This window comes from Danio aesculapii, chromosome 15 (assembly GCF_903798145.1).
Source record: "Danio aesculapii chromosome 15, fDanAes4.1, whole genome shotgun sequence".
Taxonomy (NCBI): Eukaryota; Metazoa; Chordata; class Actinopteri; order Cypriniformes; family Danionidae; genus Danio; species Danio aesculapii.
This window is the reverse complement of record NC_079449.1, coordinates 14,121,226-14,139,014: the sequence shown is the minus strand read 5'-3', so window position 1 is coordinate 14,139,014 and position 17,789 is coordinate 14,121,226. Positions and strand designations below refer to the sequence as shown.

General features: G+C 34.8%; 1 protein-coding gene across 1 annotated transcript in view; it reads right to left on the bottom strand.

Annotated features, from left to right (window-relative positions):
• The window catches only part of gabbr1a (gamma-aminobutyric acid (GABA) B receptor, 1a), a 97,610-nt gene that overhangs the window by 22,623 nt on the left and 57,198 nt on the right, over positions 1-17,789 (bottom strand). Inside the window, exons 15-17 of the mRNA XM_056474102.1 lie at positions 15,363-15,440; positions 2,343-2,493; positions 2,011-2,143 (exon numbers count right to left, since the gene is read on the bottom strand). Of these exons, the coding sequence (XP_056330077.1) occupies positions 2,011-2,143; positions 2,343-2,493; positions 15,363-15,440 (362 nt within the window). The remainder of the gene's footprint in view (positions 1-2,010; positions 2,144-2,342; positions 2,494-15,362; positions 15,441-17,789) is intronic.

Genomic DNA, 17,789 nt, shown 5'->3' with positions numbered 1-17,789 from the left:
CTAATCTATTTATTTATTATTACAATTACCATATTTTGTCCATAACCTACAGAAGAAAAAAATGTGGTAATAGTTAAATAAAAAAACAACATGCAAATAAAAAGCCATGATTTTTGAGCCTTTCGATTTTTTTGCGACTCCTGGGGTGATTACGTTATATTAAGGACAAAGCAATAGTGTCAGATGCAGCAGATTGATTTTATGGCACCATGTTAAACTTTCTGATACCTTTTCTGACACCTTCTGACACTCACGAACATTACAATTAAATACGGGCCACAACTGAACATGGAGGATGGTCTCCAATTGACCCTTCGCTAAGCCACACCCAAAAACCGCCAGCCAACAATCACCAAGCTTTCGAGCGAGGGAAACAAGCAAAAGCGTTGTGCACATGGATTGTGCAAATCTGATACCCAGTATCCTAAAAGTTTGGACAGGGTTTCCCTTTTCAAAACCAAAAACCCAAGGGGAGAAATGCCAGCGTGGATCAAGCTTTGTGAGGGGCGCTAAAGAAGCGGAGTTTAGTTGGTTTAGTTTAGATATGCCTGACACATTCAGTGATAGACGGAAATAACTCACACACCTCTTAACCTAAACAGATCTAAACTGTGTTTCCTACAAAAATACAAACCAGGTTATGTTTCCCCGCTGTCTTTTTCTTTTTTCACTCGATATTATGAGCACTGCTCCGTTTAAACCCTCGCCATAGTAGTCATACTAATAGCAGTCATATTTCCATCTGTTTCAAGCTACGAATATTTTAAATTACATATCAACACAACAAAACCGAGATATGATCACAATCTGACCACTTGCGATCATACTTCATCCGCAGCTGTTTTTCAGTCATTTATAATCCTCATGTCCATGTCAGAGCTACAATTCACTGATGTTTTCGTCCGTATTTTGGTGATTTAGTCATTGGTGACAACGTCATAGCGAGTGAGTGTCTGCTTTTATATTTGTCCGATTAATATTTGCTGGTAGGGAAAATCTATTCGTTCACTTCTGCTATTTATACTTTGATTTGTATTTTAATTTATTTATTTCTTCCACTTAACTGCAGATTAGAATAGAAACTGCATAAAGAGCACACAAACATACAGAAAAATATGGTTAATGTACATTGTTATGGTCAATGATGCGAATATTCGACACAAATCCATCAATTTAGCTTTTCTGGCTGCTCTTTCTATGAATGAATTATGTAGAAGCACTGTCCATGTTGTTTCCTCGTCGGTTAGTAACGCTATATTTCATTGCACAGCAATAATCTATCAGACTTTTTAGCAAAAAAATAGAAATCAGGGTTTTATTTGTTGTTATTAAATTATTTTTAAATTTCATCTCTCATGGTTAGCGTATGAGGCGGCCAGGCTAACCTAGCTTCAATTTCGATTAAATTATTTTCTAATCGGTCACCTATTATGTGGTGAATATACCCCTGTAATGCATACTGCAGTCCTTTTTTGTCTGGCTTTCTCGGATATCTCACCTGTTCGCCAAAAATGACTAATTATATACCTGGCAATGTCTGACACCGGCGCATACACACTAATAGACGAGCCAGGCATGAAAGCTTGACAGGCGTAGCAACAGTAACTAAGGAGGGCGGGGCTTAGCGAAGGATCAATTGGTGTTTTCTGAAATTAAATGAAAAATAGACTTGGGCCTATTGTGTGCGCCATTGTGAGCAATGTTTATTTATTTATAACAACCTCAGAGGATATTAGTGGTTGTGAGTAACTGGCATTGTTATTTTGCTGGTCGCAGGCTAAAAAGTTTGGGAACCCCGGCCCTAAAAAACTAAATTAACTCAATTAACTCAACTCAATTAAATAGTTATAAAAAAGCTAAATAATTAACATATAGCGGACGAATGGTAGAAAATTTTTGCGATTTTAAAACCTTGACTTTTCCAAACCACTGTAAACCTTGAAACCAGTGATCATCCCATGTCTACAAATGAGAGGCAGTGGCGATTAAAAAAAGTGGCTCCAACAGTACCTGGCAAACCACAGGGAACTGGGATCTACGGACGTGGAGGCCATCGATGCCCAGAGGAAAGACTGCGGCCAGAGCCAGAACACAACCCACCGCCGTCATGTTGTTCAGATACGGCTGAGAGTTCTGGATGTACCTGTCAGATGAGGAAAGCAACACCTAAAAGACAAGCTTCTGATATGAGCTCAAATACACTGTTGGAACTGAAAAGGACTCATAAAATAATGAAAAATCCAATTTTCTTCTGATATATAAAGTGCCCAAAACTTTCCTTTCTAGTTCTAATTCTGACTCCAACTGTATATATGCATTTGTCTTGATGTGATTACACTGACCTGATGCTGCTGTTGTAAATATTGAATGAGAGGCAAACGATGCCCAGCAGGATCCCGAGTCCAGCAAACACAGACACGGACACAAAGAGCTTCTGGGAGAGATACCTGAACTCCTTTATCACCTTGGTCTGGTCCGCTGGTGGACTGAGGCCTGTCAACACCACAAAACAGAGCCGAAATATCAGAGGAACGGCAGATAAGAGTGTCAGATCACAGAGCGGTGACACCAGATGGAGAGAGAAAAACAGTGATTGACTTCATTGACAGTTTGAAGAGCGAAAAAAGCCAAGTAGAGAGTCATTAGCTTCATCTGCGCTGTCAGACTTCAGAAACACATGACGAGCGGAGAATATTAATGGAGGTTTCTGACAGACGGTTTGCTGTGAAATAAGGCCACTGGGCCGGTTTGACACGTCAATCGTGTGGAAAATTTTCTGGGGGAAAAAAGGAAGCTCGCGACATTCACACTTAAGCAGGACCAAACGCAATCTGACTTCTTTCACACTTTTCACACTCACTGCGCTCAATTTAGCGAGAAATCTGGAGAATTCTGTGAAACAGATTTAAAGAGGTGTTAAATGGAGCTGGGAGAACTGCGTCCCAAAAAACAAAAAAAACATAAAATAAATAAAAACTAAAATAAATGCATAAATGAAACTAAAATAAACAAACACACACCGTTCTCTGGAAATCATTATAATATATTTGTTTGCTGCTCAGGAAATAATTTGCTTATTATCAATAATGAAAATGGTTGTGCTGCTTAATATATGTAATATGCTTACTATCCATATGTTACTACATTATATATTTTTGAATTTGTTCTTTATCAATTTATTACACCATTGCTGAATTTATATGTTATAAGTAACAAGATCCCAGAAGAAGACTGTATATAGTTAGACACTATACTAGTTCACAAGTCATGTTTAACAGTATTTCCTATTTGTTTTTCTATGGGAAAAAAAAAGTCATCTTTATTTTAGTTTGGCTGGAATAAAAATAAATAAATACATGAAAAATAAGTAAACTAATAAATTAATAAACGAATTAATTAAATAAACAAATAAATAAATAAATTAATGAATAAAACTAAAATAAATGAATAAATAAATACATAAAAAATTAGCAAACAAATAAATAAATTAATTAAATAAATTAATTAAATAAACAAATTTAAATTAATTAATTAAATAAACAAATATATATAAATAAATAATTGAATAAATAAAAACCAAAAACTAAAATAAATAAATAAATAGATACATAAAAAACTAACAAATAAACAAATAAATAAATTAAATAAACAAATAAATAAAAATATAAATAAATAAAAACTAAAAACTAAAATAAATAAATAAATAAAAAGCTAACACATATATTAACTAATTAAACAAATAAATAAAATTTACAAATTAAATAAAAATAAACATTTTAATGAATAAATAAAAAATTAAATAACTAAAAACTAAAATAAAAACAAAATGAACAAACAAACAAATATATATAGAAATAATAAAAATAAACAAATAAATATAAAAAATAAACTAATTACAAAGGAATAAAAACAAAATGAACAAGCAAACAAATAAATGTAAATAAATAAACAAATTAATTAACAAAATGAACAAACAAATATATAAAGAAATAATAAAATAAACAAACAAACATATATATATATATATATATATATATATATATATATATATATATATATATATATATATATATATATATATATATATATATATATAAACAAATAAACAAATGAATGAAAACAAAATGTACAAACAAATATATAATCAAATAAATAAAATAAACAAATAAACAAATATAAACAAACAAATGAACAAATTAATAAAAACACCAAGGTTTTTACAACACCAGCCTGAATTATAGCACATTTCACAGATCATTTACACATCAAATGAGCTAACAGTGTCGATCACAGCCCTATGCAACAAGCGTATGCATTGTATATGTGTTGTATCACCACAAATGTTATCACTCTTACAAGAACTGTGACTACTGTATAATTATAAAACCAACATCTTGCTATTCAATCTGTCACTATAATTATAACCAAAAAAGCAGGATTCTAGTGGGAGCAATAATTACTGTGATGATGTCTGTCTTGTGTGCATCACTTTCTGAAACAGGCGAACAAATGACAGGCCCTGACATGAGTTAAAATGAGAGTTTTTTTGTCTGTCAGAGGAAAGCGTGTCATTATCGGCGATGCCAAGCTGACCGTGAGGGACATGTGTTGGTGACAGCTGGTGCTCGGGTTTGTCAAACTGACACTATGTTTGTTGATATTCTTTTCAGGATGACGGGTCGAGAGTGACATTTGAGACTGCAATGCAGTGAGAGATAAATGTGTGTGTGTGTTAAAAAAAAAACTCAGCACTATCAGTGGATGCAGATTCGAAGTAAACCATTTGTTGGAAAATAATCACGTTTAAAAAATTATACTTTGAACCAACTTTAAAAAATTACTGTTTTTTTGTCCGGCTAAAATGAGTAGTTTTTCCTCAAATTATAATTTAAGGTTGGTTCAAACTCTAAAATTTAATTAAAGTAATTTGTTTCTGATAAAATTAGTAGTTTTTCCTTTAAGTAGAGGTCTGCACTGGACTGTTTTTATAGTTCGGCTTCCAGGAGGTTTTATTCCGTATCCAACCGCTTTTACTCACCCCCGACCTTAGAATAATTTTCTACCCGACCGACCATTCCCACCAAATTTAGGCCCTGGTTACAATAATATGTTTTAGTTTTAAAACGCATACGTTTTGCTACAGTTACGCCATTTGTCCACACAACGCCAGAGTTTTCGAGCGCCGAAAATGGAGCTTTTTGAAAATACAATACGTATTGAAAATACTTTTTTTTTTTTAAACGCTGCTGCTCCATGTCAGTGTGGATGGGGGAAAACGGAGACATCTGAAAACTGAGGCGGGGCTGCATACTTTCGCCTATCTTATTGGGGCTTTTTCCTCAATAATAAGTAGCCTACAAACAGTTCAGTCTTACATCCTTTCCTTGTAAGTTCAGACTTCGCAAGTTTGATATGGACAACAAACTCCCAAGGACACGTCAGGTAAATCTTTAAAGGGTGATATGAATGATGTTATAAAGTACACTGTTGTACTTTATAACATCATTCACATCACCCTGGCTACGTTGTTTCACTTCCTGAAGAATAAAATGAAAACATGATATGAAGAACTGCCTATTATCATGTTGATTTTAGCAACTTGACATCAAAAATGTTTAGGCGTCGTGTAGCAACATGTTTATATGACTGTCATCTTCACTGTATGCATATTTATAACAAAACGGTGCCTTTAACATCACTGCCTCCTTTCATTTTCATTAAAAAAATACGAAGCATACCCTTTCTTTAGCTGAATATCAGTTTTAACAATTAATAATGGCCATTATAAAAGTATAATTCATGTGACTGTCAGATGTGCTGCAGAGTGATTTAAAGCGTAGTAAAAATGGACATTCTGGGGTATTGGTGCATGTTTGAACAGACATATAGGAGATATTAAACTTTCTGCACCGCCTTATACTTCAGATCCAGTAAACACGCCTCTGAATCTAAATAACCTACAGTGCTTTAAAATCATAGAACAGGAAGAGCTAGACAAAATTATAAATAGCTCTAAATCAGCTACATGTATATTGGACCCAATTCCAACAAAGTTACTGAAAGAATTGCTACCTGTTATAGGAGAACCTCTTCTTAACATTATCAACTCTTCTTTATCTTTAGGCCATGTTCCAAATCCTTACAAGTTAGCTGTTATTAAACCTATTATTAAGAAACCACAACTGGAACCCAGCAACCTAGCTAATTATAGGCCTATTTCAAACCTTCCATTTATATCTAAAATACTAGAAAAAGTTGTTTCTGCTCAATTATGCTCCTTTCTGCAGACCAACAATGTTTTTGAAGTGTTTCAGTCAGGTTTCAGAGCTCATCACAGTACAGAAACTGCATTAGTGAAAATAACCAACGATTTACTCTTAGCTGCTGACCAAGGATGCATCTCGCTATTAGTTCTACTCGATCTTAGTGCGGCATTTGACACCATTGACCATGGTATCCTTATTAATCGCTTAAAGTCTACAGGTGTCCAGGGACATGCCCCACAATGGTTTAAGTCATACTTATCTGACCGTTACCAGTTTGTGAATATTAATGGACAGCCTTCACAAATCAGCCCAGTAAAATACGGGGTGCCTCAAGGATCAGTTTTAGGCCCTTTACTGTTTACAATATACATGCTACCCCTGGGAGACATTATTAGAAGACATGGGATCAGCTTTCACTGCTATGCAGATGATACTCAATTATATATTTCAACTAAACCTGACGAGACGTCTAATCTGTCCAAGCTAACTGAGTGTATTAAAGATGTTAAAGACTGGATGACCAACAATTATCTTCTCTTAAACTCAGACAAAACAGAATTATTACTTATTGGGCCTAAATCCTGTACACAGCAGATCTCACAACTCGACCTACAATTAGAGGGATACAAAGTTAGCGTTAGCTCTACTATAAAAGATCTGGGTGTCATATTAGACAGCAATTTAACTTTTAAAAATCATATATCCCATGTCACAAAAACTGCTTTCTTTCATCTGAGAAATATCGCTAAGTTACGAAGTATGCTATCCATCTCAGATGCAGAAAAGCTAGTCCATGCTTTTATGACTTCTAGGCTGGACTACTGTAATGCACTGTTTGCTGGATGCCCAGCATCCTCTATTAACAAACTTCAATTAGTACAAAATGCAGCTGCCAGAGTTCTAACCAGGTCTAGAAAATTTGATCACATCACCCCAATTTTATCCTCCTTACACTGGCTGCCTGTAAAGTTTCGTATTGATTTTAAAATATTGCTTCTTACATATAAAGCTTTAAATAATCTAGCTCCTGCTTATCTAACCAATCTTCTGTCTCGCTACAATCCAACTCGCTCTTTAAGGTCTCAAAACTCAGGGCTTCTGGTAGTACCTAGAATAGCAAAGTCGAGTAAAGGAGGTCGAGCCTTCTCATTTATAGCTCCTAAAATCTGGAATAGCCTTCCCGATAACGTCCGAGGCTCAGACACACTCTCCCAATTCAAAACTAGATTAAAGACCTATCTGTTCAGTAAAGCATACACTTAGTGCACCACTTAGGGGGCTTCCACACAGGTTATGCATCTTGCTGATATACACTGTGAACATCAGCTACGCTAATTATTTTCTTTATTCTCCATTTCCACCTGGGGATACTCTTCCCGAGGCCCTCAGACTATGCAGAGTCACTGATTCGATCCAAGACCAACGACGAGATGATCCCAAGGTTTCCATATCCTGGACCTGGCCGAATCCTGAGCAACTACTGCGATGGTCATGGAAGAGTGGAGAACATGAGACTGTTTCCTGTAACGCTCCAGAGACAGACAAGTCTTTGCTGAGGCCAGCTTCCAGCCTCCGCCACTGAGACTGCAGCTCTGCACAAGACGTTTGGCCAGTGGAGAAATTAAAATGGTCGTGTCCAACTGAGCCTGGTTTCTCTCAAGGTTTTTTTTCTTCACTTCCGCCTTTAGTGAAGTTTTTTTTCCCTCTCCGCTGTCGCCACTGGCTTGCATGGTTCAGGATCTGTAGAGGTGCGCATCGTTGGATTTGCTCTTCAGTGTTTGGACCCTCAGTAGTGATTATTAAACCACACTGAACTGAGCTCAACTGAACTGAACTTAAACACTACAAACTGAACTACACTGTTCCTATTTACTGTGACCTTTTATGTGAAGCTGCTTTGACACAATCTACATTGTATAAGCGCTATACAAATAAAGGTGAATTGAATTGAATTGAACATATACACATAATAATAATAATAATAATAATAATAATGATGATAATAATAATAATCAGAATCAGTTTTATTGCCAAATGTGCTTCACACATACAAGGAATTTGTTTTGGCTACAGAAGCTTCCAGTGTACATAAAGTGACAACACAAATTAAATAAATATGAAAAAAATAAAAAATAAAAAAGACGATAAATATTAAACAGAGATGCAGTTAGTAAAATAATATATAATAATATAAATAATAATAATATCTAAACATGTCGATCTTTGTGGGTTTTCATTTAAACGTAAATATGTCTTAAATGAGCATAAACAATTAGCAAAGCAATTGAATGCTTTCATTATAGATCTGTGCATTTTTAAAGTGACACCTCTGTTATTTAGTCTATTCAAACACAAAAGAGGAGGGGGGAGGGGTATCCATTGTTTTCACATCCCAATGTTGACATGTATACACTCAAAAATGAACTTTGCTGTTTGTTCAAACTACTTCTTTAAAATGAGCTGAAACAACAATTCTTGAGGCTTTTTCATTTTAACTTAACTTAATTACTTCATGTTGTCTCAACACAAATCAACAGTGTGGAACCCAGCACTTTTTACAGTGTAAATGCAAGATTTCAGCAGCTCAATAGTTCAAAGAAAATGCAGTCACTTCATCAAATTACCAGAGAACGTGCTCAAAACACACTGAAATGAATGGCGTTTACAGTAGTGTTTCTGATGTCAGTTTAATCAGGACAGAGTGTTGCTTTAGAGTCTTGACTTACAACAGTTTTCACTGCAATTTGAAGGTGAAAGTAATGCTGTAGTGGTTGTCAGGAGCTATACCGAGAGATGACAGAAAATCAAGAGCACTGCCATATGGATCAAAAGAGCATACAAACTCAGGTCCTGACTTGAGGTTACAGCCATTGTGTGTGTTTTTTAAAAGGGCGAAGTATTGTTTCAGTAGAAAATTGAAAAGCGCCAAAATGCTTGAGATTCTCACCCAATAGATCCCGCTATTTGGAAAGAACATCTGCTGTTTCTGCTATTATCAAGGGCAAAAAAAAGAGGCAAGAAATGTCATGCCAGCTTGACGCTCTGCTGTTCTCCGTGGGGGAGAGAGGAAGGAGAGACTAAATGGGTCATAACTCAGAGTTCAGCTTTTCTGAAAATAGCCACCAATAGATAAAACGGGGGTACATTTGCAATTGAGCGAGGAAAATGGTTGTAAACTGTCAGATTGTGTGCCCTTTTGTGGAAAGCGGAGCAGAGAAAGACCCCCATTTCAGGACGTTTATTGACGTCCATTTTTGGGGAGCTGATCATGAGTGGGCATTATCTTGAAATCAATAAGCATATATCAGATTATTAATTTAGTAGATTCTAAAAAAAATTATATAAAAATACGAATTATATAAATATATAAAAATGCTAAAGCAGCATTTAGAGCATTTTAAAAATCGCATTACTGTCATATACAGTTGAAGTCAACATTATTATCAACCTCCTGTGATTTTTTTTTTTTTTAAATATTTCCCAAATTATGTTTAACAGAGCAGGGAATTTTTCACAGTATTTCCGATAATATTTTTTCCTCTAAAGAAAGTCTTATTTATTTTAATTTGGCTAGAATTAAAGCAGTTCTTTTTATTTTTTAAAAGACCATTTTACCCTTTAACTGCCCCACCAATAAAAACAATTGGACTGCATTTCTTAACTCCTAATGTCGCTAGTTAACACACTCCATGCACTTTTTTAACACATCCCATAATTTCTAAAATATAAACCTCTATCGAATGGTTGATATGTCGGTTTTAGGAGTGTAATGGATCACGGTTGATCCGTGATTTGTATGGATCACAACCCACGGTTCGGAACACACGTGATCCGCGGATTGATCCTTTTTTTTTGTACTTGTACTTTAATCCTAAATTTGTAATGATCACAGAGAGACCGCCTCTCACGTCATTCGGCATTTAGGCTTTCCTGTAAAATATATTGAGGACGGAAAATTTGTGGTAGGTTATTAAGGGTGTTTTCTGTCACTACTTGTTTAGCCTGCGTTAATGCATTCAGTGTAAGCTGCACGATTAATCATTAAAAGATCAGATTCTCAACACCCTTGCAACATTAATTATAAATGATGGTGACTTTCATGTTTATTAATCATTCAAATTGCTGCATTCATGTTTTTTTATTTTATTTTATGTATTATAGAAGTATCGAATTGGGTTTCAGTATCGTTAGATACTCAAAATCAAATGACTCGGACTCGAAGGCAAAAAAACCTGATCGGGACATCCCTAGTTTTAATGCTCTCTGATGTGGCATGACAGCTATATAGATGCCTCAGTCCTGGAGCAAATCAATGTGATAATTCCTTCCTCTTTACTACCCTAATAAACATGATAGAACATCTCTCGTCTCATATAATCACTCAATCTGTTTCTCAAATACAGAGACGTCAATAAAATTTGTTTAACCTTTTAGTGATGTCTTAACAATCTAGCGCGAGCTTAAATGAAGCTCTGGCAACTGTCACTGGGTTGCTATGGTTACTACTAATGGAGGGAAGCGCATTTACTTCAAATGGTGATCAAAACTGACTGGAACTAACGATTTTATTGCACACCTTCCAGCCAATCAGAATCAAGAGTTTCAACAGACCATGGAATAAATATCTATTAGCGGAAATGTATTGGGGAAAATGCCACTATAGAGTGTTTTTATCAGCAGTGTTTCCCACAGACATACACTTTTATTAGTCTTATCTCGTCTTAAAGTCAGTGTGAACTGGAAGTTGCTGAGTATTTGACGTAATTCCAACTGAAATGCAATATAGAGTAGGAGGCCGGGTTTTCACTCACAGCAAACTAAAAGGTTAAAAAGATGTGGCTAAATATATTTTACCCAAGCTGCACTGTAACTTATTTTTAACTTTAATGTTTTTGAATTGCATTATGGGACCTTAATCTTTCCTGTCTGAAGTCTGAAGTGACATATAGTCTGTATTTTAATTGTAAATTACGGTACAAAACATGATAACAAACTGCCATTTGTAACATAGGAATGCTGGACAATGGAGATGAGGACCCACATGCAGTTTATTAAAGAGAGAATGGTCAGGCAGGCAACAGTCAAACAGGTACAAACAGAATCATAAAGGTAATCCAGAAGCGTCGTCAGAAACAGGTGGCAAAAAAAACATTAACAAGAAAAAGGATCGCAACACAGAAAAAGGAAAAAACCAGGAAAACGCTTTGTAATACTACAGGTTAACAAGACCAGCAACGTGTGTGTGTGTGTGTGTGTGTGTGTGAGAGGTGAATATAAAGTCCAGGTAATCACTCCATGATGAGTTACCAGCTGTGTGTGTGTAATAAGGGGAAATCAGGAACTGGTGTGTGTGAGGTGCATGATGGTATTTGTAGTTTAGTTCAGTGACAGATGTGTAGTTCACCATCTGCAAGGATTAGATCGCTGGTGATCGTGACACCACTACTTTTTCCTGTTATCTTACAGACCTAATTGTCTCTCTTTATTATTCCTTGAACAATATCTTGTCTCAAACTACTAAAATGCTAATAAGTCACTTTTATTGCTTTGCAGTGTCGAATTCTCAACATCAAACGCCGACAGGTAAGAGCTAATACTCCCATAATGCAATTCACAACTGTGAATAAACAGAAAACACCACGTGAACTACAAATTGCGGCTGTTAATTAACAGATATTTTCTACAGTGTGTCAAACTGACATCATCACAAAAGGAACTCCAGAGAGGAAGCACATGGTCAGACAGTCAAAACTGTTTTGTTTTTTCAGTGGATTAACATGCACTGATTAAATTGAGCCACGCAGACTTTACTCCACCACTTCTTCCAGACTTTGCTGCATTTTTAATAGTTTGAAGTGATATATGGTCTGTGTTTGAGTTGTAAATTACAGTACAAAAACCTGTTAACAAACTGCCAGTACTTTTTCCTGTTATTTTACAAACTTAACTCTTTATAGGTTATTTCTTAAATAATATCTTGTCTTAAACTACTAAAATGCCAATAAAAGTCACTTTCATTGATTTGCAGTCAACATCAAACATCGACAGAGAAGAGTTAAAACTACCATTATGCAATTCACAACCGTAAATGAACAGAAAACACCATATGAACCACAAATTACGGCTGTTAATTAACATTTTTCTATCAAACTGACATTATCAGAAAGGAACTGCCATTCCAAAGAGGAAGCACATGATCAGACAGTCAAAACAGTTTTGTTATTTCCAGTGGATTAACTTGCACTGATTAATTTGAGCACCAGCAAAATAAACATTGTCAATTCTGATTCCAAGCGGACTTTACTCCACCACCTCTTCCAGACTTTGCAGTGAAACTTCAGCCTGCAGCATTCATCTTCACCTTGTAGCCATTGTGAAAACAAGCGCTGGTGAAGTGTGAGGTCATTACTGGTCTAATGTAGGGCAATGCAGCTTTGTTATCGTCACGCTGGTGGAATCCACTCAATGGGATCACAGCATGAAGGACTGATTAGAGTCTAAATCAAGAATGACTCACAGAAGAGGACTGGGCAAATCCAGCAAATAATCGCCTCTGTATCTCTCGGGTGCGAAATACAGGATTTTGGTGGTGGCAATTCAATTCCCATCTCTTGGCAGAAAACCAATTTGTGGGGTAATAGGGAAGGCCCCGTTTGGCGCTTTCGTAAACGATTGACTAGAATAGCATCCCAGCATCCATGCGAGAGAGAGTAAGTTGAGCTATACGATTGTGAATTTTTATTGAATACATTTCAGCGAGGTGACATTACACCTGACAGGATGCTTTTTAAAGCAAAGCGTTTCTTTGTTCGCGCTGCATCTTTAGAACCGACTGGCAAAAAAAGGACAGAAAACGGAATGAATTCATGAGGTGCAGGAGAAAACATACGCGTCAGAGGCATTTCTGTACAACTGACACTTTCATGCATATGCTGAGTGTGAAGCCACTCACCCGTTTGCTCATTCATTACACGCTGAATGCAAACAATAAGAGAGTAAGTGTGCGAATTCACTCACAGGCGTAGATAATGCACTTTATGTGCCACTGCCTGATGAAAATAACGACTTCTATGGCCAGCTTTAATAAAAAGGGCAAATTAGTATGCAAATACAATCAATTAAAGGGGCCAATGGGAGTGGAAAATTATGTGAGTGAATTAATGATAGCGCATGAATTTTAATTACAGCAGCTAACTTTCATTTTGTGAAGCTTAAACCAGTCAAAATAAAATTGCAAACAAGCAGACAAGACATTAAAATGCATGTAATCTACAAACAAACATGATTAAAGGGGTAGTTCACCAAAAAAATGACAATTTCCTCACAATCTACACACCCTCAAGTGGTTCTTATCGTCTATGAATTTCTTTTTTTCTGTTGAACACAAAACGAGATATTCTGAAGAACATTAGAAACCAGCAGCCATTGACATCTACAGTGGGTATAAAAAATACTATGATAGTCAGCGAGTACATTTACATGGACACCAATAATCTGATTTGAATACGATTAGGACAATACTCTGATTAAGAGTCTACTATGTAAACAGTGACTTTTGATTAATTTAATCCAATTAAGGTCATAATCAAACTAAATAAAAATCGACTTCAGACATGTGGAGTATGCTGATTTTAGTCACATTATTGAAGTGCAGCACAAACACATAAACACCTTAATCAAACTATTATCGTCGTGTAGGATTTTGGCCGCATTTTGCGACAGGATAGTCTATATACACACGGCTGTTTGACACTATTCTCTGCACCTACTGAGTCAGTGAAGGACCACAGACACCTGCATCGTGAAATGCAGAGTTCTTTTTCCCATACGGCGTGCGGTATCAAATTCCATTTAAACAACACTCTTCCAGCAGTTCATACGCGCATCCAATATCTCTTTTGTCACGGGGTGGGGGGGAGGGGGTGCATGCATGAAATGTTCCTGAATGAAAGTGAAAGTGCCAAACTGAGAAGCAAATGATTACAAGTTATTTATTTTTTGATGAACTACCTATTTAAGTCATGTTGAGGGGCATAAAATAATACAACAAATACCAATAAAGTACTAATAGACTCCTGAAATTCTCAGTGCATTAGCTTGCATGATTAACATTAATTTCTGAATAGGTAACCCGTGTTAAGGTCTGCCACAAAAACTACTGTCAGTGGCTTTTCAGCTCCTCTTCAGTAAATGTTTTTATTATTATTTTAAAATTGCAAAGCAGAGTTTGCGCTGGAATGAACTGTTTGTAAATCTGGCCTCTATTCTTATCCAATGATTTTTCCAAAATTATAAGTATTTCAGACAAAAAAGTACATAAATACTTATATAAATATTAGATCATGCAGTATATAAATGTTATGACAAGTCTATGTTAGTTAAATTTTTTTTAATTAGTTAATTTTTTTCTGAGCAAATGGAGAGGAAAGAATGTGCACTACAGGTGGTTTGTCAAGCCCACTCACCTGCACACTCGGAATTGCACAATGTATTTTACAGCAAATTAATTTGACATCTATACCAATGTGTGATATGAATAAAGCTTTTTTTGTAGCATTTTAAAAGCATTTCATACAGCTTTATATTAGATCTACAGAACGGAAACATGCTAACACGTTAAACCCTGATTTCTTTGTTTCAGTCAAACATCTGAGTGGACCAAAGTCAAAGATATATATAAAACAATTGGATTTTTGATGCCTGTCTAAACAAAACCTTGGTTTACCTCCCCGTTATGAAATTTAATGACACTCTGTCCTTTTTGAGCATCATCACACATTTTCATTTGATCCGCTCTGCACCTTACACGGTTTTCATCAATACTGGTTTGTCAATGGAGAAATTTTGCAGAGCTGCACAAAGGTCAGATGGGCTCCGCAGCCTCGCTCCCCTGGGCCTGTATGGCCTCTGCTAGCAGAAAGGACAGCTAATTGTTAGCGATGTATTAAAGAGTGCGACAGGGCTTTGTTGAGCCAACAGAAATCAATACTGGTAAGCCTCAATCTCGACAGGCCGAGTGTGGCTGTGAAAGGTGACAGGAGTGGAATGGACAGAGCTGTCTGGACGAGCAGAAAAAAAAGGGCCGGTTTCTCTTACCGATCCATTTGTCGTTTCCGTACCAGGACAGGTTGCCTTTTGTGCTGTCATAGTAGCCAATCTTCTTATAGCTGCCACCTGAGAAAAAAAAAGTTAGAAGTGAAATGAAAGACAACCAAAACCTGAACAAAAGAGAGTGAACAACTTTTTTGGCCTCAAACTTGAAACAGAAACACCGTCATCTGTGCTTGAATTATAAATAGACATGTACAATCCAGAATCAAATAAAAAGTGCTTCAGGAGTAATCGATGTGACAATGATCTTTGGCAAAGACTTGAAAAGTCTTAAGTACAAGGCAATTAAAAAAGGACTTTTTTTCTTTTTCACCTACTTTGAGTGCTTTGGACATATGACTTTCTGTGTATAAATAAACATGCACTGTAAAAAAAAAGCACAATTTCAACACAATCAACACACAATTGATTTTTGTTCGGACAGCATGAAGGAATTAAATTCTTAGGATTTAAGTTGTTTTATCAAGTTGTACTCCAAAAACCTCAATGTTCCATCTATAATTTACCTGCTTTCAACTATACACTCTATCTGCTAGTTTTATATCAGTTAACAAGAATGTTTAACATATATATTTAGAAATGTACAAATGTAACATGTACAAACATTTTACACACATGGCAAAACCCATGTACATTCATTTCACTTTGTTTTTTGTCCTGTTTCATGTTTACTGCACTGAATTAGTCTGTGTTATTTTATGTGATACTGTAAAATGAATATTTATTAATTAATTCATGTTTTAATGGCATATCAGCAGCACTGGCTATATTCATGACAACACTGGTAAGTTCCTTAATAAAGCAGCATTATAAAAAATATACACATAACAATACTAATAAACAAAACTGATCAAATATAAAAATATAATTTTGTAAAAAAAAAAAAAAAAAAAAATATATATATATATATATATATATATATATAACAATGTTAAAAGTATATTTATTACATAATAAATATTTAGAATAAATATAGAAAATATTAGAATAAAATTTTTGTATAAATGGAGGATCATGTAAAGGGAAATATTGCTCTGTTATCATCATGAGTATTTGTGTAATTGTTTTAATGTTTTTTTTTTCCTGATTAGAGAATTAAATTTGGACAATTTGCTGTAAAATGGCTGTTGTCAATTGTATCTCTTTGCAATAAAAAACGTATATATATATATATATATATTATTGGTGATTGTATGGATGTTAGACTGCTTGGGTACTTTACTTGGACAGAGAAAAATTAAGACCTATTTAAAATGTTTTAAGACCTTCAACACAAAATTTCTGTGAATTTAAGACTTCTTAGGGCCTAAAATTTTGCTTTTGAAATTAAAGACCCTGCGGACTTATGTGTGTGTGTATATATATATATATATATATATATATATATATATATATATATATATATATATATATATATATATATATATATATTTTTTTTTTTTTTTTTTTTTTTTTTATATACAGTTGAAGTCAGAATTATTAGTCCCCCTTTGAATTTTTTTTTCTTTTTTAAATATTTCCCAAATAATATTTTTTTCTTCTGGAGAAAGTCATATTTGTTTTATTTCGGCGAGAAAAAAACTGTTTTAATTTTTTTAAAACCATTTTAAGGTCAAAATTATTAGCCCCATTAAGCTATTTTTTCTGATAATCTACAGAACAAACCATCATTATACAGTAACTTGTCTAATTACCCTAACCTGCCTAATTAACCTAATTAACCTAGTTAAGCCTTTAAATGTTACTTTCAGCTGTATGGAAGTGTCTTGAAAAATATCCAGTAAAATATTATTTACTGTCATCATGGCAAAGATAAAATAAATCAGTTATTAGGAATGAGTTATTAAAACTATTATGTTTAGAAATGTGTTGAAAAAATCTTCTCTCTGTTAAACAGAAATTGGGGAAAAAACAAACAAACATGGGGGCCAATAATTCAGGGGGGTTAATAATTCTGACTTCAACTTTATATATATATATAGTTTATTATAACCTGTCGATTTAGTCAGTGATAAATATTCTAAAATTCTTCCACGACAAACATTTCTCTTAAATTATTTGCCAAATAGTCCTCTAAATCTAATAAAAAAAACATCACACAAAAATAAAAAGAATTATAAAAGGACATATTATAGACAGAATAAATAATCTAATGTTATTTTAAAACATGGGCCCTAATTAACAGCATGTCAACTAAAGGTCACATTGCACCAAGCACTGCAATAAAAAGCTTCAAAAGAGGCCTGACTCAACAAATCTGCAAAGCAGTCGACTTAGAGCTGCATCAGTGGGTCGAAGATGTAAAAAAAACAAGCCTAACCGCATTGATCAAAGTTAATCTTAAAGGGAACATGTTGCAGAAAAATCCTGCTCTTTGGAAATCAAAGACTTTGATGTAATATGGAGACAAAT